Source organism: Pseudochaenichthys georgianus, chromosome 23 (assembly GCF_902827115.2).
Source record: "Pseudochaenichthys georgianus chromosome 23, fPseGeo1.2, whole genome shotgun sequence".
In the NCBI taxonomy this organism is placed as follows: domain Eukaryota; kingdom Metazoa; phylum Chordata; class Actinopteri; order Perciformes; family Channichthyidae; genus Pseudochaenichthys; species Pseudochaenichthys georgianus.
The window spans coordinates 8,894,832-8,922,431 of NC_047525.1; the positions used below are offsets into that span (position 1 = coordinate 8,894,832).

The 27,600-nt window shown below is 39.6% G+C and overlaps 1 protein-coding gene across 1 annotated transcript in view; it reads left to right on the top strand.

The window, feature by feature from the left end:
- Window positions 1-27,600, top strand: part of LOC117468436 (voltage-dependent calcium channel subunit alpha-2/delta-1-like) — a 123,495-nt gene that overhangs the window by 38,126 nt on the left and 57,769 nt on the right. Inside the window, exons 4-6 of the mRNA XM_071201834.1 lie at window positions 20,650-20,724; window positions 23,664-23,699; window positions 24,241-24,376. Of these exons, the coding sequence (XP_071057935.1) occupies window positions 20,650-20,724; window positions 23,664-23,699; window positions 24,241-24,376 (247 nt within the window). The remainder of the gene's footprint in view (window positions 1-20,649; window positions 20,725-23,663; window positions 23,700-24,240; window positions 24,377-27,600) is intronic.

Sequence of the window (27,600 nt, forward strand, 5' to 3'; positions counted from 1 at the left end):
CTTGCTAGGCCACCTCACGAGCTGCGCCAGGTGATGTACACAAGAAAACCTCAATAGACCAGACCTTCTCAGTTTGTAGACCGCTCGGCTCGGGGTCCAGACACACTGGCTGCGGTGCCGTTTCTCTATAAATCCATGCTGATTTCAACCTTCTGTTTTCGTTCTTCTTCTTCTTCATCTTCTTTAATGGCGACTTGAACCCAGACGTTTCATTACAATGACTTCCGTTACATTAGAATGACTTCCGTTAGAGCAAGAATCCCCTCATACACACATAGGTGAAACACATGCACATTACCTACTGAGAACCTTTCAGTAAAATGTTTTTCAGGAGTATGTGTGTGAGGTTAATTTTCAGTAGTGTGTGTGTGCGAGGTGTTCAGTAATGAATGTGAGAGGATTTCAATAGTGTGTGTATGATGTTAATTTTCAATAGCGTGTGTGTGAGGTGTTCAGTAGTGAATGTGAGAGTATTTCAGTAGTATGTGTGCAAGGCCAGATGTTTAGGCTTAGTTTTCAGTAGTGTGTGTGTGTGTGTGTGTGTGTGTGTGTGTGTGTGTGTGTGTGTGTGTGTGTGTGTGTGTGTGTGTGTGTGTGTGTGTGTGTGTGTGTGTGTGTGTGTGTGTGTGTGTGTGTGTGTGTGTGTGTGTGTGTGTGTGTGTGTGTGTGTGTGTGTGTGTGTGTGTGTGTGTGTGTGGTGTTCAGTAGTGAATGTGAGAGTATTTCAGTAGTGTGTGTGCAAGGCCAGATGTTTTCAGTAGTGTGTGCGTGAGGTGAGTTTGAATTTTGGCCTACACGGCCCCTCATAAGTCTGTGCGTTACGCATCTATATGGACAGGTCAAAAGAGTTTCGTTGTAATGACCAACTCTTTATATCCTGGGCTAACCCTCAGAAGGGCAAGCCCGTTACCAGGCAACGGCTCTCCCACTGGATTGTGGAAGCGATTGCTCTGGCTTATACGAGTCAGGGTTTGCAGGCACCAACGGGCTCATTCTACTCGTGGACTAGCTACATCCTGGGCTTTGTTCAAGGGTGTTTCCATCCAAGATATTTGTGCAGCAGCGAGCTGGTCCTCGCTGCTCACTTTTGCCCGCTTTTACAGGCTAGATGTCTCTGCTCCAAGTGTGGCCCGCGCAGTGCTGGGTCCCGTGTTGAGACAGAGTTCTACCTGTTAAGTTCTGGTTGTTTTGGTGATTTTCGAGATAAGCATGTCTAGCAATACGGGAGTTTCAATATCCCATAGTGAGACATCGAACGGAGTGTTATGAATGAGAACTATAGGTTACTTACGTAACCCCAGGACTCAGAGTAACATGAAGTGAGATGTCTCACCAGACGGCCCTTCTTGCTAAGGCGAAGCGAGAAGTGGTGCTTATTTTGAATGACGCTGCGTCGTAGTGCAAGCTACTTAAAGGGTGGGTGGATTCCCTGACGTTGACTTCAAGATCACCAGCCAATCAGGATTGGTGTAATGAGATTGATGCTTCTGTTTGCATACGCGTTGAGGCGCATCCCATAGTGAGACATCTCACTTCATGTTACTCTGAGAACTGGGGTTACGTAAGTAACCTATAGTTTCCGGACGGCATAAAAGCTCAATATTCTAGAATTAAACAAATAAATAAAAACAAGGATAATTGTTAGAAAAATTAGAAGAAAAAAAGATTTAAAAAATACATATTTCAATATTCTGAGCCCCATTTCTTTTCCTCACGGACGGCAAAAAAATCAGACATTATATGATTTAAAATAAAAACAATAATCGTGGCTTGATTTTGAGTGAGAAAATGTTTTTATGAACCCCACAGCTTCCGGTATTCCAAGACCCGAACGGACAAAAAGACGTGGTGCAGGCACGAAACATACTACCAATCAGTGGCGAGCCGACTTTTCTACCTAGGCCCTCTGACCCCACCCCCCTCTTCCCTTGAAAAAAAAAAATGTTATTACGTCACAGCCTATAGTATACTTCTTCAGCGGAATATCAAAACAGCGGCCCAGGGTGCAATACGCAAATTAACGCGTGCGCACACACGCACACACACACACACACACACACACACACACACACACACACACACACACACACACACACACACACACACACACACACACACACACACACACGCACACACACAGCCTTCTACTTGCTACAAACTTAAAAAAAAAGACGACGCACACACACATCATCTCGGCTCGCGCAGCACACACACAGACAGACATAGATTGCGCAATAATGTAATGCGCACCTTGGAGGTGCAGCGCAGGCATATTGTCACTCAAGAGATGCGTAGTTCATTTGGAAAACATGTTTTTCTTTTAGCCTATTTACCTCGTTAACGTAAATAATACTCTTTCATGCTATCCGTCATTACACTTGCGACAGCGCTGATCAGGTCATTCTGAATCCTTGAAGATGTGCCGGTAAAGACTGTTGATGTGGCGAGGTGTGTGTGAAGGTCGCTGTCATATTCTGCCACTAAATCCAGCAACTCTATGTAATTCCCCTTGTTTGATGAAGTTACACTCTTATCGTGACCTCGGAACGGCAACTCCTGCTTGCCCAAGTACACCACACAATTTATGAGGCGTTTCAAAATTCCTCGGTTCCTCTTCACCTTTTCATTATGAATGATGACACCCCGGCGTTGTTGCTCATCCAGCTGGAGCTCTATCCTGGTGTCCCCAAATGTTTTAAGCCGAATAGTAGCTCTGAGGTGACCTGAAGCATTCTGATGGCGATGTGCTGATTTGGATAAACTTCCTAAATCAGAATATCCATCTTTGGCCCATGACCCACTGTCCGCTCCAAAAAGCAAGCAATCCCAGCAGTACAGCTTTTGTTCCCTGGTTGATCCGGTCATCCAGTTGTATCTGGCGTAATTGCCGATATTAAAATGCCTCTCGAACCGTTTGGTTTTTTGAACCAAAATAAGCTGTGGTGTTGGTCGCCCTTTGGTAATTAACTCCAATTTATCCGTGTAACTCATTCTTGAAAAAGACTCAGTTAGTAGTTTCGCAACGATGTCATCACTATCACTAACGTGAGCCATCGTGAATGAACGTATGCTAATTATCTAATTCCTAGCTTGACCCGTTGATATATCACATGCATAAACTTGGCAGCGCAGCGGGCGGAACCTGTCATAAAGTCCGCGATAATAAAGCCCTCCCATTTAGAGGGGAGATATGATTGGTCAATTGGACTGTCACTTGACATTACTCTCTCGTTGAGTTTACTATAGCGGGCCCTCTGTGAATCGTAGAGAGGGCCAGACGAGCTTTTTTCATGTAACGGTTAAGCTAACCCTTCACATTCAAACAGAAACTGAACAGGCAGATTCGAAGGATTTATTTCTTTGGAAATGTTATTTTAAATACAATTAAATCAAGTTTTTTCGGTAAAACTAATGAAAAATATAACAAAAATAATATTTAAAAAATATATATTTAAAAAAAAGATATATTTTTTAAATGTTTTTAAATATTATTTTTTAGAATATCTTAGGCCCTCACAGAGGGCCTAGAGGGCCCTGACCGCTCGCCACTGCTACCAATAGAAATACATTGCCTTGAAAATCGTTCTGTGTGACACAAAAAAAAAGGGGAAAATCGTGTTGGTGAACACGAATCAAATTAAATGTCGTGAGACTGGGTTGAAACATCAGCACATTAGCATCGTGTTAGCATGCGATGTTAGCAGACTACGTAAAGCTCCGATCAGCTGCTCGTGTGACTGTACACCCTTAGTCTTGTTTACAAGCCTATTTACCAAGGACCACAAGCTAATTTGATCCATACAACCTTTCACTGCTCCTTAGTTAAAACACAACACTATTAGGTTAGCTACATTTGGATCTTCAGGTGCTCCCGGTCTCAATCAATCGGTCTCCGAGAGCCAGAAATATCCAATTAAAGCCTGTTGCCATAGTTATGTTCTCATTGATTACCTCATCAGTCCAGCCAAGCATTTTGTTTTTCTTACATCCCAATAATTGCCCGGGAAGGATGCACAATTAGCTCTTGCTGTTGTTGTGTTGCACCTTGGGAGAGAATCACGACTGCTATGTGAATTAATGGCAGTGGAGTAGAGATGTTTAACTACAGGCTCTTTTCTTACATTTTACCAACACCATCTTCTGTGTGTTCCACCTGTGCAAGTTAACTGAAGCTCTTTACTGGGAGTGTGAAAACAGCGAGGGGGGAGGGAAGATTTTTTTAAAGCTAAACGCCATATGCTGATCTTTATTCCTTGAAGAAAAGTATGTTTACTTGCGTCCATGCATTAGCAATGACGAGGACACAGGCTGGGTGCTGGGTATAGCTGCAGTACATTATGTCCGCTTCTATATAATGAAGTGGGTTTGATCCAGCTTTATGGCTATGAATTTATGTAAGGGACCATAAATAGTGTGTCTACTTACAGTAGCTGACTCATGAATGAAATGAAATGGAATGAAGGAAAGGACAACTGCAGCCCATGTACTGTGTCTAACCTGAGCTAAACTAATCAAATATTTCTCTAGAAAGGTTATATACACACTTTCAAAACATTGTCTTTAATTAAATGTATTATGTCAACAACTTTCACATAACTCTATTAGGTTTGTTGAAAGTAACAATATTAAGTTCAACCAATTTTTTTCAAATCAATGTTTCAGTTTTTTCAGTGCCGAAAATAATCCCTCCCTTTTGATTTACCCTCTTAAATATTCTTCTTTGTTTTCTAATCAGCATTTCTTCCTTCACTCTTCTTAATTCCTCCGTACTTTCACTGTCCGTTCCTTGTTCCGTTTAGGCGATTACACCCATGACGTTATCATGTTGGCAAGCGATCGTGTTAGAGGTTATATGTCTCTCTATCTGAGATAAATTGAATGGCATGAAATGATGAGTAGAGGGAGAGTGTTTGGAAGTCCATGAGTGCACTAAGCCACACCTCTCACGAGGCAGCGTACACAAAACTAGAAGCCTATTACACCCCCCCCCTCCCATCCATTAAGATCTCGTTCTTTTTAATACACAATTCAACAAGCAGCACTCTCTTTTTGTTCTCACAGCGCTGCTATGTGCTTTATGAACATAAAATAACATCTAGATACAGAATTATAGGTATGTTCTGATTAAATACAGCTAATGGCATTTTTGGTAGTTCCATTTTCCTTGAACTTGCCCCCTCTTCTGTATTATACAATGATGAAGTGGTCATGGAATCCAACAGCAAGAATAGACAGCGAATAACCCATTTGGTATTAAAACAACAGAAATGGTGAATGCCCTATTCACAGCAGACATTTTTGGATTTGCTGAAGTATGAAAAGTGCAGCAGTGAATAACAACATAACAATGGCTGTTATTTAATTAATGTAATGCTTTTGCACAATTCAATTGTACATGAACATAACAGATAACACCTGACAAACAGTGCAGGAAGAGGCAACAAACCTATTGGGCTTATTTAAAAGCCTCTACCTAAATAAGTCACCATTTTGTATAGAACACAAAATCAATATACATACAATTGCTTCAATAAAGCAACAATCTTTAGGAACAATATGTACTACTTAACATTTAAATAGAATAACACTGCTGTGAAAATGAAAAGCAGGCATCATAAAGTAGTCAAATGATTTATTTAATACAGCGAGGAACAGTGTTTGTGATTATTGGTACTGCAGTGGGACCAATTTCTCCAGTGTATTGCACACTTTTGTAAAAATGCACCAATTTACACAACAAGTTAGGCTGCTTTTCACCTCTTTCTCTTATATTTGAATCTCCATCATGATGTAACTGTATCGAATATGGATGACTGTTGTAAGACATCATTCCAGAGTGCTTTACCACTCTCCGAATGGGTCTGGTCTGGTATTCACACCCCCTGCAGCTGTACAGTCTGGGCAGTGTTGCGCTTGAAATAAGCAGGATAGACACCGCCTCTCTGACTGGTCGCATTTCTCTTTACACCAGGGCAAATTGTCTCCTCTGGTTTTACGTGTGCCATTAGAATGATGGCTGCTGTCATTAACTTAATCAGGGTTTGGCGTGGATTTGCTGCCTGTCAATCTGTCATCTGCCCATCCTGTTGCCTCCACTCAGTCTCTGCTCCCTTGACATGCAATCTCTCAGATGTTGGCAGCTGTGGCTACTTACAGGGAAACGAATCTTTAAAAAAAATTGGTATGGCAAAGAATAGATCAGGTTTATTAATATAATCATAGCACGGTCTAACTCTGTCTTGGGTTGCGACAAGGCAAGAGTTTCTCAGCTGTTTCATGCAAGGTGTTAGAACTGGCAACCGTAGGAAAAAGAACATACTGCAACAGCCCTTACACACACACACACACACACACACACACACACACACACACACACACACACACACACACACACACACACACACACACACACACACACACACACACACACACACACACACACACGCTTCATCAAACTCTTTACATATTGTGTGCATGAATCAGATTCAGAAATAGGTTCATTGCTAAGTAATTTAACACATACGAGGAATTTGCCTTGGTGTATATGGTGAATGCATACATAAACACAGTCAAAGAAGATACATTTATAAGAAAAGGACAACAAAATGAAACAATTATATTTCATTTCAATCTTTATTTCGAACAGATTAAAAAAAAACCAAATAAAAAATAACAAATGTGAAAAACAGAATACTGTATTGTTAAAATACAGTATTTATCCACATTCATGATAATATTTATATATTCAACAAAAAAAAGTCTTCATATTAATAATAATAAATCATATGTTTAAAATTCCGAAGGGTTGTACACGACTGGCAGTATTGAAATATGAAAATGATTTAAATTCCAAAACGTAGATTAATAGGCAAGGCAAGGCAAGTTTATTTATATAGCACTTTTCAACACAAGGCAATTCAAAGTGCTTTACAAAAAATGAAAGACATTAAGCAAAGAATTAAAAGCAATTAAAAGCATTAAAAAAGAAAAAATATATGGATAAAAGTTACAGTGCAGTTTAAGATATGAATAGTTCAATTAAAAGCAGCATCTGCTAAGCACTTGTACTGTATCATGAGGTATACTACAGTTAAAGGAATGAAAGTAATAAGATGAGCTTGAGAACCATCTAATGCTGAGTGACGTCAGTGGCGCTTACTGTAAGATCAGCATTCCATCAGTTAGTGAATATTTTTCAGTTCACAAATATGTGTGTATAAATTAATAATTATAATAATTTCAGTTTGTCTATGCCAGTTATATATTTTTTGTTTGCTTTGTTACTATTACTATTTGTATTCTTCTTTCACAAAGCCCATAAGTGGCGTGTTTTAATATCGATGTGACATCACGCTCTGCCTGCTGTCAGTTCAGCCTCCAATCCATTAAAGATGTCAAATATTAATTTATATCTGTCATATTTGACTTGATACCTTAAAATACTTTTATTTCCACGTGATGGGTGTGGGGTTAGACCTGCTGTCCCCCTTTAACAGCATGAAAAGGCTGTTAAGGTATAACTTTGTCTTTTAACCATGTCATGTTAATGTACTCAAAGTGCTGCCGATCTGACTGGGGGTTTTCTTTGTTTTTAGCTACTCACGGGCGATCAAAGAATTTGCCTCTTTCATGTTGCACCACAGCATTCTGCATTTGTATGCGTTGTCCTTAAAAGGATGTCAAGTAAAGCTGGAGTTCCCAATAGGAGAGGAACCACCGCAGTGCCAAACAAAAGTTTTTAGAAAGATATTTTGTAGCTGATATGTAATTTTTGATGATAGGAAATATCGATGTGTGTGTATTCCACAATGGGAGTTGTTCACATCCCTAAAATCCATCTCCATTCTGGACGAATACAGTATGCTCTGCTTTCCCTCCAGTTCTGTGTCTCTTTTCTTTCATTCTTCCCTCCAACCCTGTCCTTCCATCCTCATTGCTCGTAACTCCCTCTCAACTTCCCTTCCCATAACTTCACCCTGATTCTCTGTCACTCCTTATTCCTTTTTTCCCATTTCTGCCTTTCCCCGTTTTCCCCTGTTCTCTCTTTCTGTCCTTTCTTATTTCTTCATTTTTCGGGTGTGTGCGTTTGAATATGGATGATGATGAATTCTTCTTTTTGCTTTAAAATGTGATCCCCTCCCTTTCTCTTGCATGTCGCATCTATCTTCTTATTTTTGCCCTTCGGGCGATTGTAGCCATTATAGCTGTAATGCATCAGAGTGTGTTAAAAATAAACTGGCATGTTGTTTTCTTTACTAAATCCACCATTTACCATAGATAAAAGCAACCAGACTGCACCGTACTGATTATCTTGCTTCAGCCTCTTTTCTACACGTGCCACCTTATTTGCAAAAACCCAACTTCAAGCAAGCTACTTGTATATGGATACGCTAACTGGATAAAGAAAAATGCATTTTATTTCAAGGTCTAATTCAAGCAGAATCCCTTATTGATTGATTGATCTATACCAGCCAGATCTTAAAGTAAAAGGAAATAGTAGAAGTACAAAGCGTCCTCTCACAAAACAGCATTTGAGAAGGAATGACGCATCACCCACATCCGTCGCGGAAAATCAAAGAAACTGAACCGAAAGACAAACCTGCTCCCCACAATACACACTTATATCTGAATGTGTCTCTCTTTGTGTCTTTGAATCAGATCCTCCTCCACTGCACTGTGCGCTCAAACGGCCTCCATCATGTAGCTGTGACCTGTTGATATATATTGAATACACTCACACATATTGCACACTTAAAATCTGTGTGTTCATTACATTGACCTCGGCTTCTTTTTTTAACCTGGACATCTCTCTCATTTCTAAGCCCCCTCTTCCTCCCTGACTTTGTTCTCATCAATTATTGAACCGGTCCTCTTCACCAATGCTCAGCTGGGCCCTGTGGTTAACTTCCCGCAGTGGAATAGGTCATTTTTCTTCCCACAGTGACAGGCAGAGATGTCCGGATATGCTCATTTATAAGCAATTCCAATGTGCTGAGATATTTTCACTAGCTTCCAGCTTGTAGGAGTGAGTATCAGACTGATCAATAATTGTGTGTTTAAATATGTATCGAGGCTTTGGGAGTAACAGATTACATGTAACGGGAATACATCATCAGGATACAAAAAAGGTAACTATTCCCTTACACATTTGAAAATAGAGATTACTAGCAGGATTACAATGTTACAAAACATATTTGCAAATGCATTGCCTGCACTTCTTTTGGCTTTCATTTAGGATACTTGTATTCTTCTATATTATATATGCTTTTTTTAAATGTATTTGGTGGACACTGGCTTTATTAAACGGAAATACTGTGTTTGTTTTTAAATAATGTATTCAACTATACTATTCTGGCGGCATAGCTTTTTATGGTAACACATTTTTGATCATAAATATCTTAGTTTCATTCACCCTCCCAACCCTTTTGGTATATATTTATAATCTTAAACCTTAGAACAAAATGAAATGTCATCTTTTTTCAAGATAATTTGCACATCTTATCTAATGAGCAAATGGTTAGCACTGACGTCACAGCTCAGAAAACACTCATTGTTGTCCTATCATACTGGATATAAAAACGTTACGACAGTTGTTTCAATATAAAATCACTGCAAAAGAAGTGGCACATCCTTTTGTGTGTCCTTTGTAAATTAAAATTCTCACACTCTTTACTTTTGACATTAAAAAGCCAAGAAAGGATTACCGGATATGCTAATTAAAAATGTAAAGGAATAATGGATAGGTGCAAGGCAAGCTCTGCTAATATGCTGGGATAGCTTCTAGCTCTTAATAAAAAGAGGATTTCTTTTTCATCAGGCTGATCAATAATTTGGTGTTTTTAATTGGTATCTATTTGTAATCCTAAACCTTAGAACAACATTTGAGGTCTTCCTATTTAAAGACAGTTTTCACAAATGAGTGAATGTGAAGCACTGACGTCACAGGTCAGAATACGCTGATAGGAAATATTAGTTTGATGTAGGCTGAATCAGATGTTATAGTTTTAACTATTAAATATTGTTAGGAAATCAAACCCCATTTTCGATACAATATGGACAAGATTTTCTGAAAATGCCATTCAATGCGTTTATAATAAACTTAGTATATTCTGTTGTCTTTTTTTGTCATATCATGCTGGATATGAACATTGTTAAGACAGTTGTACCAATAAAGGGTCCCTGCAAAAGTAGTGGCACATCCTCAGTCTTTACTTTTGACATTAAAAAGCCAAGAGGATTACACTGGCTGATAGCCGGTCTCTAGATAGCCTAAAACTGCAGAGAGGAACTTGTTGGGACAAGGGGAAGGTTATTCTGTGTGAGAGCCTTCAATGAACTCCCTCTGATGCTTTTAGCCACCTTGAAGCATGCTTGTTGACTAAAGCACCTGCTGAGGGGGACATGGCGGCCTGCCAAGACTCCCTCCAGACAGTCTGCCTGAAGAGAGCGGACTGACCTGTGGAGAAGATGTGACTAAAATGAAGACGAAAAAGAATACAAGGAATTAAAGAGAGTGAGGTTCTTTGTTTCAAGAGCAAATTTGTGTGTGAGGTAAAATAAGAAGGCAAAGAATAGGACCACCCACGAGAGGAAGGGAGACCATTAGAGAGACAATGCAGGATGGCTGAACAGACAGCGGAGGCCTGTGCTATTTGAATATTGATCGTGAGGTTATTTTAGGCCTTGGATTGCATTAGCTCTTTGGCAGCAGATCCAAAAAGGCTTTGGCTGCCCACCAGAGTCTGAGCCACAATTGGTGTTCATTTTGGAAACAAAAACAACTGTTGTTTTCCAACCTTGGCTTCTTCCATCAGTTTAAATCAACCTCTGCGTGGGTCTTCATCGATAGGAAACCAACGTTTCCCAATGTGAGTGGGCGGTTGGCATTAGCGTAGAGAGGCAGATTTGCGTCTTATTTGCAGAGGAAAAGATGGCCTGCGCTATGCTGGGAAGTCTAATTAGCTAAATGTTTTTTGTCTCTTGTGTTGCCATCGCATGGGAGGTTTTGCTCTCCACAGTGCATAGTCGGATGCGGCAGGTTACCATGGCACCCTGGTCGCTAAGCAACGTGGGCATCAGAAGCAGATTCCTCACTACTGAAATGAGTCACTTCTCTTTCTCTCTCTTTTGCTCTCTTATGCACTTAACATTTAAACAAAATGGCAAAACTTTAATTCAAGTACCCTCATTCATTTGCGTTTACCAAAAGCATGCGTTACTCACAGAATTGCTTCTCTTGTAGCATTCAATTCAATTGTTCCAGAAGAATGAAAGCAAGAGCTTGAGCTTTTGGATAAGTGTTGTGTGTGTAGTGGTGCGTAATTACAGAGGAGTCACTGATCTCCAGTGTCTGTAAGTGTGTTATTAAACCGACACTGGGTGACATGCTGTGAGTCATTAGACACTGCTGTTACAACCCTAATCACAGTGAGGACACAGTCACACACACACGCACGCACGCACACACGCACACATACACATACACACACACAGGCTCACGAAGCTCCTCACTAACAGATTATTTCACCAAGTCATACAATAAGAAGAAAACAGCTTCCCTCGAGTGAATATCATACTATCATGTGCTACAATGGTCTAATTCCAATGGCGTTCTGGCGTCCATTATGCAGTCACTTGGCTTTTCCAATAATATTTCTGATTGAAATACTGAGGAAATGTATTCTCTCAAATTGCTGAATAAACAACATACATTTCTCTACTTGTGTCACATGCCAAAGGGTTGTCACTGCGAGGTAATTTATGCTGATGGCGTCCCGCGCTACAGTGAGCCTCTCAGAGTAACTAGCTTGTTGCAGTTTGATTAATATTGGGAGTGGACTTTGAAATATGACCTCCTTCAGTAACAGTCCAATTGCATAGTGACGGTGGAGACTGAAAAGTTGTGTTACTTTTGGAGCTCTTAATCAATTTCAGGTTTGGGAAGTATTTATTAAAAGTAGTTTTTTTCGATAAATACAATATTTTAAATCATGGTAAAGCACTGTATTATTGGTTCATATAGTGTGTATCTAACAAACACTACTCATATACTGTAAAAACACCGTCATGTTAAATAGTATTATATAATTCATTCACATTGTCATATAAATACTTGTTATTTTAAGTTGTATACACTGTATACTGTAGTTCCATTACATATTTTGTTGTGCACACATTTTTGCACAATTAACTTAAATAGTATATCGTATGTATATATTTTGAATAGATTTATTAATGGTGTATCTCATATTTAATGTATTTTTTTCTGATTTATCACCTGTTACTCGTCATATTGATGGAATACTTGGGGATTTATCTTATCTTGTTACTATTATTACAAAACACTTGAATGCTGCAATGCAAGACATGGTGCTGTCATGTTCTGTGAAAAACAAAAAGAATGGCAGATTATTCTATAAAATTGAAATCATAAAGCCTCGATCATATATCTGCTAACGGAACACTTTCTGAAATGGCAATGTTAGCTTGCCATGTACACACAGTAGGAAGGGGAGGGCACTGACTCTAAATTAGACTTTTAGCTGCGATATAAAGAAATAAAACTGAACATTTTAAAATAAATAAATAAAAGTGACGCTGGGGCACCAGTAAGCAAATCCTACGCAGGGGAAATGTTCCAATGTCCAGGCCAGAACGTCGTTTTCATGTATTTTTGGTGGTTGTATCCCAATGATCCAACATATGTACATCAATGGTTTCACCTGTGGCTCTTCCTGTGGTTTCTCCTGGTTAAAAAATACATATGCTCGTTCAGGTGCGTCAAACCCACCAATAATACAATCCTCAATATATAGGATGCCCAAAACTGCCTTCAAAATAAAAGCATAAAGATTTATTTAATTAAATAAATATAAAAAAACAACTAGAAAATAAAATATAAATCAATATTATCCAACCAAACTGTTTGGAGAATTAAACAAACTTTTGGAAAGCATATGGAAAATGTCACCGCATCACGGAAATGTCTGAGACATATCTCCGTCTCCGAAGACTTCATGTTTTGTATCGATATTCGATAATGTTGCAAACAATGTAAAATCACTGACCTAGAGATGGAGTGTGTGTCTTATTTTGGCCAGCAATGACTCAGTATTCACCACTTCCTGGAGTGTGTATATTGTGTGCCTACAGTAGCTGTTTGGTCAGCCCAGCTCTCGCACACTCTCTATGGGTCTCCAGCTTTGGGTTTGTCTTCTCTGTTTCTTTACTGATCAGACGTACAGTATATGCGTACAGAGTGTGTGGGCTTTTGATGTCTCTCACTCATTATTGCTCTCTATACTGTCATATCTAGTTAAATTCAGGCAGCTATGAAATGACAACGTTTCTTCATGTGATAATTGATAGTTCACATGGTCTTGTTGACTTGTCTTTTGTCTTAGATTTCAACATTATTTTCTTGCCGTCTCGCTACATCAACGACAGCTCAGTGTGATGAGTGTGAAATGAATGCTGAAGATATATCAAAACATTGCTGCCAAAACACTGTCTCACACACAGGCTTGGGGAATAGCTGATCACATGTAATGGGATTACGTTATCAGGATACAGAAAAACTTCCCTTACAGTTACATTAATAAAAGACGTAATCAGATTACTGTTACATTTTTTTAAACGGCGATTACTTGCAAGATTACAATGTATCGATAAAGATCAATATATATATAATGGATAGAAACACTGCCTGCATTTTATTTTTGCTTTTCATTTAGGCTAATCTTTATTTTAAATATATATTTGTAATGCACCTGATTTATTAAACAAAAATATGCTTTTAATTATTATATTAAACTTAAACACTTTTTGTAACCTCTACTATTCTTTTGTTCTAGCATAAATTTAAGAGGACCCATTTTTTATCCTATATATCTTGGTTTCCTCTTTTCTAAGGTGACATTATACACTTAAAAACCTCTTGTAGGAGCCATATGTTAAAATGTATGCAACATAGTTTTTGACTTGAGAAAATATGTGTTTATATTTGATACATTTTGTCTAAGTAAAGAGTCAAACAAACTATCCTGAGACGTATCTTGTCCGAGTCAAGCTTATTTGCTACCTGTGAATCGAATTTTGGATACTGGAACTACACCTCTTATTGATATTTATTTTCTCTTGTATTAATTTGCACTTCGTTTGATATTGAGGTAATTCAAAAGTAACGGCAAGTAATCAGGTTACATTGTGAAACTTAGATTAGGTTACTGATTCCATTTATTTTTACAGATGACTAGTAATTATAACAGATTCTATTTTTAAAGTAACCATCCCAACCCTGCTCACAGATAAAGTGGAAGCTCAAGCATCAAACAATCTTTAAAAAGTTCTGTAATCCAAGACATGGACAGTAAATCTGTGTGTGGGATTATCAGTGTGTGCAGAAGCTCCATGTCAACATCCCAGCCGGGTACAGCAGTAATTGGGAGTTGTTTTCAGCCAGCTGGCACACAGATAGCATGCTCTGCTGGAAGAGGCTGCTGGAGGCTGTCAAACCAGCGCACAGCAGCGAGGAGCGAGGCTGGCACCACTCTCTAACAAGTCACTTCCTGCCAAGTGTGTGGGTCTAAATGGCCATGATGTGTCGCTTATTGCCTTAGACTATAGATTGTAACTCCTGTGTAGGAAACATGAACATATGTAGCTTTTGTTCGTTCTATTCTTTAAAGTTGTTACTGTCATGGCAAGTGTATAGTGTGTTTAAGCGCTTTGAGCACCAGTATTAGTATTATTATTATAAGTATAGCTCAGGACTAAAGCCTATTATTCAATTTTGATGTTCTGGCTTTCCAGTGACTCATCACATCTTTCACTCAAGTTATGACAACTTGACATGTTTAAAGTGCACTTAACTGTCCAAAGGCATCCTCTATATCTGGGTTATTGATTTACAACTTCATTGTAACTCCTCTGATTGGAGCAAGTAAGTAGGGTTAACTTGTCAACTTGCATGCACTTACTTTGCTGTACAGTTGTTTTGTTTCTAGTGCCAGTCTTCCTGAGTGAGTGTGTGTGTGTGTGTGTGTGTGTGTGTGTGTGTGTGTGTGTGTGTGTGTGTGTGTGTGTGTGTGTGTGTGTGTGTGTGTGTGTAGTGTGTGTGTGTGTGTGTGTGTGTGTGTGTGTGTGTGTGTGTGTGTGTGTGTGTGTGTGTGTGTGTGTGTGTGTGTGTGTGGTGTGTGTGTGTGTGTGTGTGTGTGTGTGTGTGGGGGGGGGGGGGTGTATGTGCACATGTATCGCTCTCTCTTCCCCTTTTTTCTCTCTCACCACTCTCCTCCTGGCTCCCTACAGGCTGAACACGATAGATCTGACTAAAGTGCTGCCAGTCACAACAGCAGATGCTCATGTTTCCTCAGCTATCCTGTGTGTGTGTGTGTGTGTGTGTGTGTGTGTGTGTGTGTGTGTGTGTGTGTGTGTGTGTGTGTGTGTGTGTGTGTGTGTGTGTGTGTGTGTGTGTGTGTGTGTGTGTGTGTGTGTGTGTGTGTGTGTGTGTGTTGTGTGTGTGTGTGTGTGTGTGTGTGTGTGTGTGTGTGTGTGTGTGTGGTGTGTGTGTGTGTGTGTGTGGTGTGTGTGTGTGTGTGTGTGTGTGTGTGTGTGTGTGTGTGTGTGTGTGTAGGACTAGATGCTCTAATCAGAATGCCAGGAACAATGTGTGTCAAAAAAAAGCAAGTGTGCTTGTTCACGCAGTTTCTCTGCAAAATCAGAGGAGAGTTCCAGTGAAGTTTTAAATCAGTAACCCAGATATTAAGGATGCTTTTGGACGGATGAGGATCATTTGGGCTCTGTGTGCACTTTAACCATGCCAAATGATCTGTCCCCTGTCATAACTTGATTGAGAGCTCGGACTGGAATGACAGAACTCCAACTACCAAGCGTAGAGAAAACCAAACTGTGAGGCTTTTTTTGTATTCTCTCTTTTAAAAAGCTGTGTTTAAGAGCAGTTGTTGGTAATGAGTTCAGATCAGGGTACTACCCTAACCCTTTTCCACCTGGTTCATGTGTTTTTAGCATAGACAAATGCACACATGAATCATATAAAATCTGACGTATTCTTTTTTTATATTCTAATGTATAGGCCATAGCACACATGTCTTTCCCTTCAATTCAAAGCTTCATTTTCCATATATGAAGCGACTTGTATTTGCATGTATTAGGAGTTTGGATCAAACGGAAGAAAACAAAAAAACATACACACATTAATCTGCAGCTTCCAATTCATTGACCTGAGCTATGCACTTGCCGTGACAGTAAACACTTCAAAGAATAGGCGGCACAAAAGCTACATATGTGGTTTTTTTCCACACAGGAACTAAATCCTTGTCTACGGCAATACGATACACAGACATAGATAATCATCACTATCTGTTCAGTAACCCCGCAATATGCTCTCATTAGTCATCCTAAAACAGCTTGCACAAATGATTAAATGTTCTGCCAGCTTACGAGCAGGTGCTTTTTTTGTCCTAATTTAGTTATTACTTACAATACTTTCTATTCATAGGGTGTATAATTCTCTAACTTATCCAAAGTGTGTACGAATGGAAGTTCAAGGTGGAAAAATCTGGTTTTAACGCGAACATGCAAATCTTTGACTATTTGACCTTGTGTTCTGCTGGGGAGATTCTTATTATTGAATGCCTGTTCCTCTGTGGTGTGTGTGGGCAGGTGTGTGTACGCATGTGTCGGCTCAGAGGAGTCAAAGGCAGGATCAGCCAGCCCCTTATAATGTAAATGGTTAGATCTCTCTACTAAACGTATTTAAGAAGTTAAGTGAATGCTCTAGTCTACAGTTTAATTCAACTCATATTTTCAAGTAAAAACACTTAAAGTCAGAGGCAGAAAATGAAAGCCATACATTTCACTGAAGTTATCTATGTAAGAAACTAGGCTTGAATACACACTAGTTGCATCTTAAGGGTCAGGGTGAAAGGCAATATTAATAATATTGTATTCCTTAGACATATTCTAGATGGATAGCTGTAAACACTTAAAATGTGCCTGGTTTATTTATATAAACACTCACCTTTATGGCGCCAATTTTTGCTCATTGCTTTGGGACTTCAGAAAAACACATCAACACATCAGCCTCTTCGATGTATGTGATGATGCTTTGAGCTTAAATACAGTAGGAGTGCTTCCCATCGATGTGTTTGGGACCACAGCATCAGGTTAGTAGTTTATTAGATTGATTGAAACACACACCCCGAATTGTCTTTCCGCCAACAATGACCTGCCTGGAAACCGGCAGTATGTTTCCATTAAGTCGATGCAGCTGTGGAGCCATTGGAAACTGACAACTAAATCGGACAAGGCATTTGTACATGTGCAATAAAAAGACCACCATAACCCACCTGTGGAGAGCCTTATTGCCCCCAAAAGACTCAAAACGCTTGTGTGTGGATGCATTGGACGACAGGATGAATACAATAAGTTATTTGATTTTAGTCCAAATATATTTTCCCTTTACTGTTATATGTTTACTTGCTCATGCACACCAATGCTGCGTTCCATTTACATTGGAAGTCGGAGGTCGGACTGTCGAAGAGTGAACACTAAATCGAATTCAGGGCCAGATTATACAATGAGTTTTCTTCTTCACCACTTTGTTCGTAGTAGTGAATGTCTTCCTTTGATCCGGTGAAGACTCAGAGTTTGATGCCACGACAAACTTTATTCTTAGTCGACAAGAACCAAAGCCCATGTTGAATCTGGAGATCCCAACATGAGGCTTACAATGTCATTTTAAAGTAACATGTACTGCCCTTATCAGTGAAGCACTTGGTTCATCTCCCCCTAATTACTACAATGTTCTGACAGCTCATGGTTATTTGGGGCTTACACCTGCCTTGAACCCTAGGTGTTCCACCTTTGTAGTTTTTCTAATATTCGCGTCTTCGTACTCCTCGTACCCATTTGTTGGGTTTTTATCTTCAGGACCCTTTTTCCATCCAGCCATTGGCCTTCAACCATGGGCTTACATGAACTCTCATACACACACCTGTTCTTCCTCACCTCACGTTCTTTCCCTTCATGCTTCACCTTTTTTAGTTTTTTATTTCCTTCACTATTTTCCATTACCAAACATATATATTTCTAAATACAGTTGACTTTAAACACTTCAGGGAAGTTTTAATCCATCAGCACCAGGGAGTGACGTACCATCACAAGTCGGAAAAAAGATGGCCGCCTGCTGGAAAGTTGTTTGCCTGGTTTACAGCTTTAGCAGTCACCTCGGGTTAGCCATTGTTACTACGCTTTATGTTGTATTTTGTGAATACAAACATTGTAGCAACATATCCACAGTGTTCTCTTAATGTTCATATGCAGAGCCTCCATTTTGAATGGTCATCCAGTTGAAATCTCCGACTAGGATCTCGGATTCTCCCACTTCACAGCTCAACTGGAACGTACTGTAACACAAAAGAAGATTCAGAACCACACACATATCTATATCACCTTTTGCTAATTATGACTCCTCTGTTAGTTGCTGCTAAAAATCCCCCCTAATGAGACACAACTGAGAAGCTGTGGAGGTAACCGTGTTTCAGACCAGAAGAGTGGTCAACCCCTTGAATGCATTATGGGATGCCATGGTGTTCAGGCATGAGTGATCTGAAGCCAGATCTGCAGGAGGCAGTTTTCATTATCAAAACGTTGCCTCGGCTCCGATTGATTATGCAGTACGGGGGGTTAGAGAAAGAAGGAGCAGCAGGGCAGAAAGTGGAAGCTAAATATGTGTGTGTGTGAGGAAATGCCTATTTTCTGGATGACTACATGTTTGGAGTCAGAATTAAAGATGATTGATGTATTTCTTCCCACTTTGTGTTCTACTTAGTCTTATTGTGAGTCTATAATAATATCAGCCGAGTGGTGTGAGAGTTTTAAAAGCCTCACTCAGGATTTTTTTACCAAGTCTTTTATTGCTCTTGGGGGCACGAAAAACACGATTTTACTTTAGTTTATTTGTATCTAGTTTTTTTCTAATTTAAATGTGTATATGTCCACTCAGGTGGACAGTATGTGTTAAAGTTTGAACTGAAGACATGTACAATTTGGAAAAAATTATAAAGATGTGCAAACTTACAATTACATTATAATAACATAAGTATATTGATTTAAGGCCCAAAAAGATATTGCAAATGAAGTATTTTCAAGAAACAACAGTAGCAGTAACAGTATGAATTGTAGTTGAAATATAGCCAGTGATGCATGACGTCCACTTTAATTTCCTGCAAACATAAAATCAATACTTTGACAATTTATGAATGATATGATTCCTTAGTTGTTACTTGATGTCACCAACATTGTTGCAGGGGGGCGCTTTCCATTAAAGGATTGGCAAGATATCGACGAGTGATTCGGATCCATCTGGCTTTTTGGTCGTCCATCTTGGTTTAGAGACATGTATCATGCACTTACAACTGACCTTCCACTGATTAGGCAGTGTATGATGATGCATAGGGTCCTATGTAGTGGCTGATGTGTGCAACTATGCCATCAAAACTCATGCATATACAAGAAAACCACCTTTTGAAAAGCTGGTCCACTGTAGTAGCCTCTACATGTAGGCGTGAAAGGGTTGCTTTTGGATGAGTAATTTCAAAAATGGCAAACAAACACCACGCACACTTGGTGTCATATTTAAGGTCTGATTTTGCGACTAATGTCAGCATGCAATCCACAATCCTATTTAGCCTCTCAGATTCTCGTGACTGTCTTGTTAAATATCAACGCAGAATTAATTCAATAACTCTTGTTTCAACCCCCCTTCCTCCTCCTCTTCTATTTTATCAATTAATTTACTGTCTTGCCCCCATCAAGTCTCTGCTCTTGGCTGGGTGACTATCAACCCGTAGACCAGCACACATAAGCAGGGGAACAGATTTATGTTTTCCCGGGGGAAATTAATAGTACAGTGCATTTCTGGACCAGTACAGATAAAAGCTGGGCCCATTATAAATCCATTAACCCCGTCATTAGCACTAGAATCAGGAAAAAGATGAAATATGTGAGTGTCTAATTATAGCGCAACATTGTGGTCACAGCTAGTTCACATTCATTACCTGCAGGTGCTGAGAGGAAATGAGGAATTTCCCATGAACACACTGATCCAGCAGCACTTTCATTACTTCACATGTGGCTCTGACATTATCCATATTTACAGCTGCATTTAGGGTTAGGCTTAGGGATCGATGTTCTTGTGTTGCACATTTGGAGTTTTCAATTCTAATCTAAAAACATGATTGTTGAAGTGTTAAGATTTTTTTTTAAGTTAAAGGCATTGTTTTAAATTGTATTGTTGTTGTTTTGTAATTATGATTTAAATTGTTGTATCTGTAGTCTTTCTAAAGTTGTTTTTTTAAATATACATGTATTTTTATTTTGATCTTTGAGGGTGTATCATCTTAAATTATTGCTATTGTATTGTCTGTGCAGCAGTTTGAATTCTTCTCTGTGCCTGATCTCCTTTTTAAATCCCTAAATCTGCTAACGCCAAAAACCTCATCTTTGACAACGTTTATATATATATATAATATTATAATGATGTGAAAGTAATGTAGCTTAAAGCCAACTATTTTTAGTATTTAAGATAATATTTAACAGAGTCTAACATCCCCCGCGTCCGTCTTCCAGAGACTGGCAGTGGAAGCAGAAAAGTTACAGATGGAGCAACGTGGTGGAAGGACGACAAACGAGGATGAGCCGTCGGTGAATATGATTCATTAAACACTGGCTGCATTATCCTTCATCAAGTTGGTGGCGTGAACTCCATAAGGAGTGGTAGGGGTGAGGGGTTGCACATGTTATTCATGATCCAATATGATTGTAATAATTGGATGGTAAATCTCATTACAATGACAGTAGTGCTGTAATGACTTCATACCAGGTTAGGGTTAGACCCGCACACACTGCTAGTAGTCTATGATACTCAAGATTATCATAATAATAATAATAATAATAATAAGAACTATATTAGAAGGAGATACAGCCATTAATAGTGAACAACATCCATTATGTTACTCTTTCAACTGCTAATAAAGTGCCCAATTCAACATAGAGAAGTGTCTTTAAGAATGTCAATGAAGCTCTCTGCTATTCATTGCTAGTGCATCTGTGTTTAGCTCTGGCCATTATGTATTAAATGCAAATTGCTCATTTCCTGCCCCTGCTTTTGCAATGAGAAAAGCCTCACCCTCTTGCAGCGGCAAGGAGGACTTCAAAGAAATTCAACTAGCGTATTAACTTAAGAAGTCCTCAGTGTTGTTTGCCAATCCTTAACGATTATTTTCCATTAAAAGTTCCCATTATTTAACTGCCTTTATACTGTGTTGCACTGAGAAAACAATGTCAGGAAAAATCCTCTCTGGGGAGGAATTCATTTATCGGCTATATTACTCAGAGACTTTAATTCTCTTTTGGCACCAAATGCTTGGCTAGTGAATGTCATTTATTTTTGGGTTAATGATATGGGGAATCCTGCAATACCTGAATCAATTAAATATTTCCCGAGCGCAATAGGAAACTCTTAGTATAATATCTGAATACTAAAGTCAACCCAGTTCTTTTCTTAGCAAACGCACTGGTTTATTCCTACCCCGCTGGTACAGGAGCTGTCTTGTTTTGCCATAGATATTCCCAAAGTAGTTTGTGGGTCCCAGCGCGGCACATATGTAGAATTCATCCTGACATGTCCTCTGCATGAACCTGGTGTTCTGATGGAGTGTGTGTACTGAGGCTTTCAGTGGCTTCAGAGATTTGTATTGTTTTTGATAGCAATAAGAGCTTTGCAGGGTTTGTCGCCTCTATAGTTGACGGATACAAATCTCATCACTGCACAGCTTTAGCATCTTTGTTATTCGGTTAATGTCCGCTGTGCACATGTTGATATGTCTCTGCAAAGATAGAGCGTCTCTGGTTTCATGCCAATATCTTCCAGTCAATTCTTTTTTTATTCAATCCTCTGTGGGATATTAGATTCTCTGTAATATGAAGCCACATATTGCAATGCTCTTCAACACAATAATTATAGCCACCTTGGCTTGTTCCTAAAAGCAGATTAGAATGAAAATCTAAATAAATAAAGAATAACCTGATCAAACGTTTATTTTAACTGTCCTTTTCAATGTAACATGGTGCTAATAATTACTTGAAATAACACAACCCTACTTAATGTAAGAATTAGGATGTACTTGTTTGTGATTTATATCAAACTAAATGACGGGTATTTGAAACACCAAGTGGAGCATGTGTCTGTCACCTCTGATAACTGGGCCAATACTACTGGGCGCCGCTCCTGCTGACTTTTAAACACTTAAAAGCTGTGACTGCTGTGTGTCCTGTTCAGTGTACTATAATGACTTTGGCCCTATTTACACATGTTATTAAAATACAGGCTGTATAACCAGGGCAATTTCTTATCAAACTTGTATGTGAGTGGGTTTGGAGGTAGCACTGTCATTTAGAAATGTTGTCATAAAATGAAATACATATTCACTTTTTTAGAAGTTTTTCATTATGACGTTGACACAAGTGTTTGCAAATGCTGTGAATATGGGGGAAAGCACCATAACTGTTTTCAGTGAGTGGATGCCATATTGAATGAGTCATTAAGCTTTACACATTTTGACATAATTAGTTTGGTTTTCAATATGTTAACAATATCTTATTATCCAGGCAAATACAATCATGTACACTCTGATATTGCAGTACACACACACCTAAACACCAATACCTGCATAAATAATTCAAGTCGTTCGCACATTACGTGTTCTTTGCGCACATTAGCCTCCCCTGAGGCGTGTGACCTTAGTGTTATCGTCACTGTCTCGAGATGCACCCTGTCTGCAGTAACATGACCTGACAGAGTATATCATGGACAATGTCCTGTGTATGTTTGTTGCTTGCATACATATCAGCATATGGGAACTACACCTACTGTTTTCACTAATAGTTTAACTTGCATGTCCAACTCACTAAGAAGAAGAAGCTAAACAGAGCTTTCTTTTTCACTTGTGGGCTAATCGCTAATTATGCGCTAATAGATAAATGTGTACACTAAAGGTGACAGTATCAATGGCAGGAATAGTCACAGATCCATTTTTGCAGCTCAAGAAGTGGTAGGCAGGTTGCGGGAGTCAGTGGACTCTGTAGCTCCCGGACATCCTAATGTCGGCAGCTAGGCTAGCTCGTTAGCGCCCTGCTAGCCTCTGTACTGACAGGAAGCCCAGCAGTGTGAGAGCAAAACAACACCACTTCCTTCACAGATCCTCAGTGTCAAACACACACTGCTGCCACAATTGCAGATGTAACAAAAACAAAACAAAAATGTGAAGAATCTTAATTAACTGGTGGATATAAAGCGCAAAGAAGTTAAACACCTTACTTTGCTTCAGGGATCATGAAGTGTACTCAGGGTGCATCAGTACACTCACTGTGACACTATCATGGGTGTGGTTACAGGTACAACAAACGCACTTCTCACTGGTGCTAGGTTGTTGTTAGTGGTAGAGCATTCAAGCTTTCAACTAGAGAAGGCTATTAAAGGCTACTCCTGTTCAAGTTCATTATTGTATTTTTGGTGGGTGGGTGGATATTGGTTGTTATATTCTAATGAGCCTTCTCTTGTTTCTCTTTCAATCTCTTTGCAGCTCGACAACATGGTTTACTACAATGCCAAAGATGATGTAAGTGCTTGATTAAAATACTTTTATATTCTTTCAGTGTGATTTCTAAATAAAACACCTCAAGCAGCAGAAACAAACCTAAAAACAAATTTGATGTTAGCCTGTATTTTTTTTAAAAAGGAGTCACTTTATGTGAATTCAGTACATGTTCTTAGAGCCATAACACGTGGGTATGCGTGAGACATTGAATGCCTCCCCTGGCTTCAGATGTCATCTGTCTGCTCTCATAACCAGGATCAGCATCTAATTCCCCTCCACTGTCCCAGTAGGAAAGAGCCATGCACCCACAGCACACTTCTGTCACTCTGTATTTGACTGACAATTCCTCTCTGGATGCTAGGGTTTATAAATCAGTGCCTAAAACTTTTCCGTTTCGCAAACTTTACTCGCGAATAGTCGACATTGACACCTTGTCCCTCACAGTAACAAGAAACTGTACTTATGTATAGCAGAAGGTGCACACACATGCGTAGACCACTTTCATAACATAACATGTATTGCAGGATGGTTTTAAAACTCAAATTGTTTGTTTTTTTTGCAGCTTAACGAGACAGAAGAAGTAAAAGGGAGGAAGAACCGATATCTTCCGGATGATTTCGAGGTGGATCCGAACTTCAAACGACTTGTCTCGTACAACACCACCGCCGTGCACATCCCTACAGATATTTACGAAGGCTGTAAGTTCAAACACACATGCATTGTAGAATAAATCCCTCTCACACATCGTTCCTCTATAAATAGTAAAACATAGCAGCCAACACCTTGCTATCTGTCTCTGTTTATCCCTGTCATCACTATGTCCAGTATCTACAGTACCCATGATGCAAATCTCAGCCTCCAAGCGCTGTCTGTAGTGTAGACAATTCCACACCAAGGTTGGCCTCTCTACTCTAAATTTAGCCCAGATGCCAACCACCCACTGGCCAGCACACTCTACCCCCCTCTTTAGCCTGGTCACCAGCTGCTCCTTTCCCTCCCGTTTCACCACTAACCCCGCTGACCTCCCTGGACAGTTGAACAGAACTCCACGCCTCCACCAGTGATAGGCTTTTTGTGGGGGCTTTGCTCTTGCCTGAAGCTGTTCTCAGTTGTTTTGGAGTCATACACTGACATTGATACTTAAACTTTGTCGAACTGATTTTTGTACTGCTGTAATCATTTCCTTGGTCATTGTCAGTGGTGTAAAGTAACCAAGTACATGTACTCAAATACTGCACTTAAAGAGCCTGTGACACGAGTTTCCCCCATCATCCAAACCCATCAATTTGAGTAAATATTGTCCCCTTGAAAACTGTTACTGAACTGATTTTGGATATTTGTACTTTGATAGCCATTAATCTGCCCTTCAATGTTGACCATATTCTGGATCTTCTCGGGGATTCTTCAAATCCCGCCAAATGATGTGTGACGTCATTGCGGGCCAAGCGCTCGAGCTGCACCGTCCGGATCCCAGCATCTGCATGCAAACGCACGACGGCGCACACAGCAGCAAGCTCAGACAGCGATGACAGTTTAATTTTGAACGTGTCTGAGAGGTCATATGAAGCTGAAGGATCGGTTTATGTTGTATCTGTTAGAAGTTTAGGAATTAGATGCGTCAATATGGGCGATAATACGGTCATGTAGCCAGTGGTGGAATGGGACCAAAAATCAGCCCGGGACTCTCGACCGGCCCACTTCGGTACCGCTAGTAAATTGTCAACGCCCCCCGTTGACAATTGGGGGATGTGCTAGTGACTTATCCGACCGGCCCACTTCGTTACCAGCCCATCGGGATTCGTCCCGATGGCCAGTCCGCCATTGCACCCAGCCCAGCCCACGTAAACTGTCAACGGGGGGAGCCTCGCTGCGGGGAAACGGTGGACCTAGTGTCCCGATCGGAGTGGGAATAATAATAATCATAATCCGTGCATTTTATCCATTAATTTCCCCAACATTGTGGTAAAAAAAGCACACGTTTAATCCATGTTGTTGGTGTACTACAACTACAAAAAGCATCGGTTTGTTTTTTCATCAGGAAATGCAGACCGGCTCAAACAAACGATTTTTAATCATCTTCCTCACGATCATTTAATGTATCATATGTTCGCCGAATTGACATCAAGGCACTAATAAATGTAGTTTAATCCACTTGAGTTTACAACCACAAAAATAACACATCCGACAGGAGGAAATTCAGCAGCTCTCACTACCGATTTTAATCCTAATTTAATCATCTTCACCACGATCATTTATGTTTATGTTCGCCGAATTGACATGAAAACACCTACAAATATGAATATACTGTAGTCAACCCCTTACCTCCTTGCGGACCACCGCTCCAGCAACTCCAACTTCCTCAAACCCCCCAGGACTAAGCTCCATACTATGGGAGACCGGGCCTTCTGCTCGGCTGCTCCCAGTCTGTGGAATGCTCTCCCCGACCAAATGAGAGCACCACAGACCGTGGAGGCTTTTAAAAAAGGCCTCAAAACCCATCTCTTCAAAAGAGCCTTTGCCTAGACCTTTTTATCACCCTTTTATTTTTTTGTATTGCTTTTTATTAATTCTACCGTGTTGTGTAATGTTTATTTATATTGTTTATGCTCACTACTTGTAGCACTTCTGGATTTGAAATCAAATATGAAGTGCTTTATAAATGGAACCCATTATTATTATTATTATCAACTTCATTAAAACGTTATTAACGTGCCTAAACTCAGTAATTCACCATTTCTATGCATGACAACACACTTTGTCCGTGTTTGGCTCTCTCGCCGCACAGTGAAGCGTTCCCACATTGACGTCACTTCCGGCTTCCCCCAAAACTTCAAAATGAGTCGAAGGAATTTCCCCGCGATGTTCGAAATTATTGATATTTATCGGAACGGTATCGCACCTTCTTTTTTAAGCTGACGGTTCGAGATGACTAGTAGCCCAATATTTCATTGCACAACAGTTGTTGGGAGGCTGTCACAGGCTCTTTAAGTACTATTTTGAGGGACTTGTCATTTACTTGAGAAACTCAATTTGTTGCTACATTGTTCGTCGGCCCACTATAATTCAGAGATAAATAGTATACTTTTACTCCATTACATTGATTTAATATATTTAGTTACTTTAATAATGTGAAAATATAAACAACCCTTAAATAAGACTTTAGTTACACCCGGAGTACATTCACGAGATACCCTGCAGCATACACATTATTTAGAATTAGCTGCACCTTTAATGATCAATAATTATAATCAAAACATATCATATACTATTCTGAAATGGGCCAATATGCATAATAAGTACTTGGTAGTTTAAGCGCATGTTGATGCCAATACTTTTGCTTGAGTAATAATTTGAATGCAGGACTTTTACTTGTAACAGACTATTCACTGGTACTTCTACTTTTACTAAAGTACAAGATCTGAGTATTTCTCCCACCTCTGGTCATTGTTTTCATCATGTAAGCTGTTGTAGATTTCTCATTATTAGCTATGTTTTTGGCAATTGTTATAAGAAGGGCATTGTCGGTAGTTTTGTGGCTCCACTGTTTGAAAATCTCTCCAGACATTTTTGCTAATGACTTTTGTGACCCTGTGACTTTCCCTCTTAACGCCATCGTTAACGTTTTTTGTCCAGTTTGTCCAGTGACATTTCTCAGTAGTTGTTGAGGGAAATCCGAAATAAGATAAACATGTTTCTCTGATTACTTATTTGTTCAACTCCCCTTGCTTCCCATACTGCTGGCACTATAGGTCTGAGTCCACACTCGCATCAGGCTGGAATAAAGTAAATCACATACACGGCTATAACCTCATTCCTCCCTTCTGGAGCCTCTCCCAGCATTGTACACAAAGCAGGAAAATACACCCGACAGGCCACCGGTCAAACTAGATTTGACAGTAATTCAATATCGGTCAATAAAAAT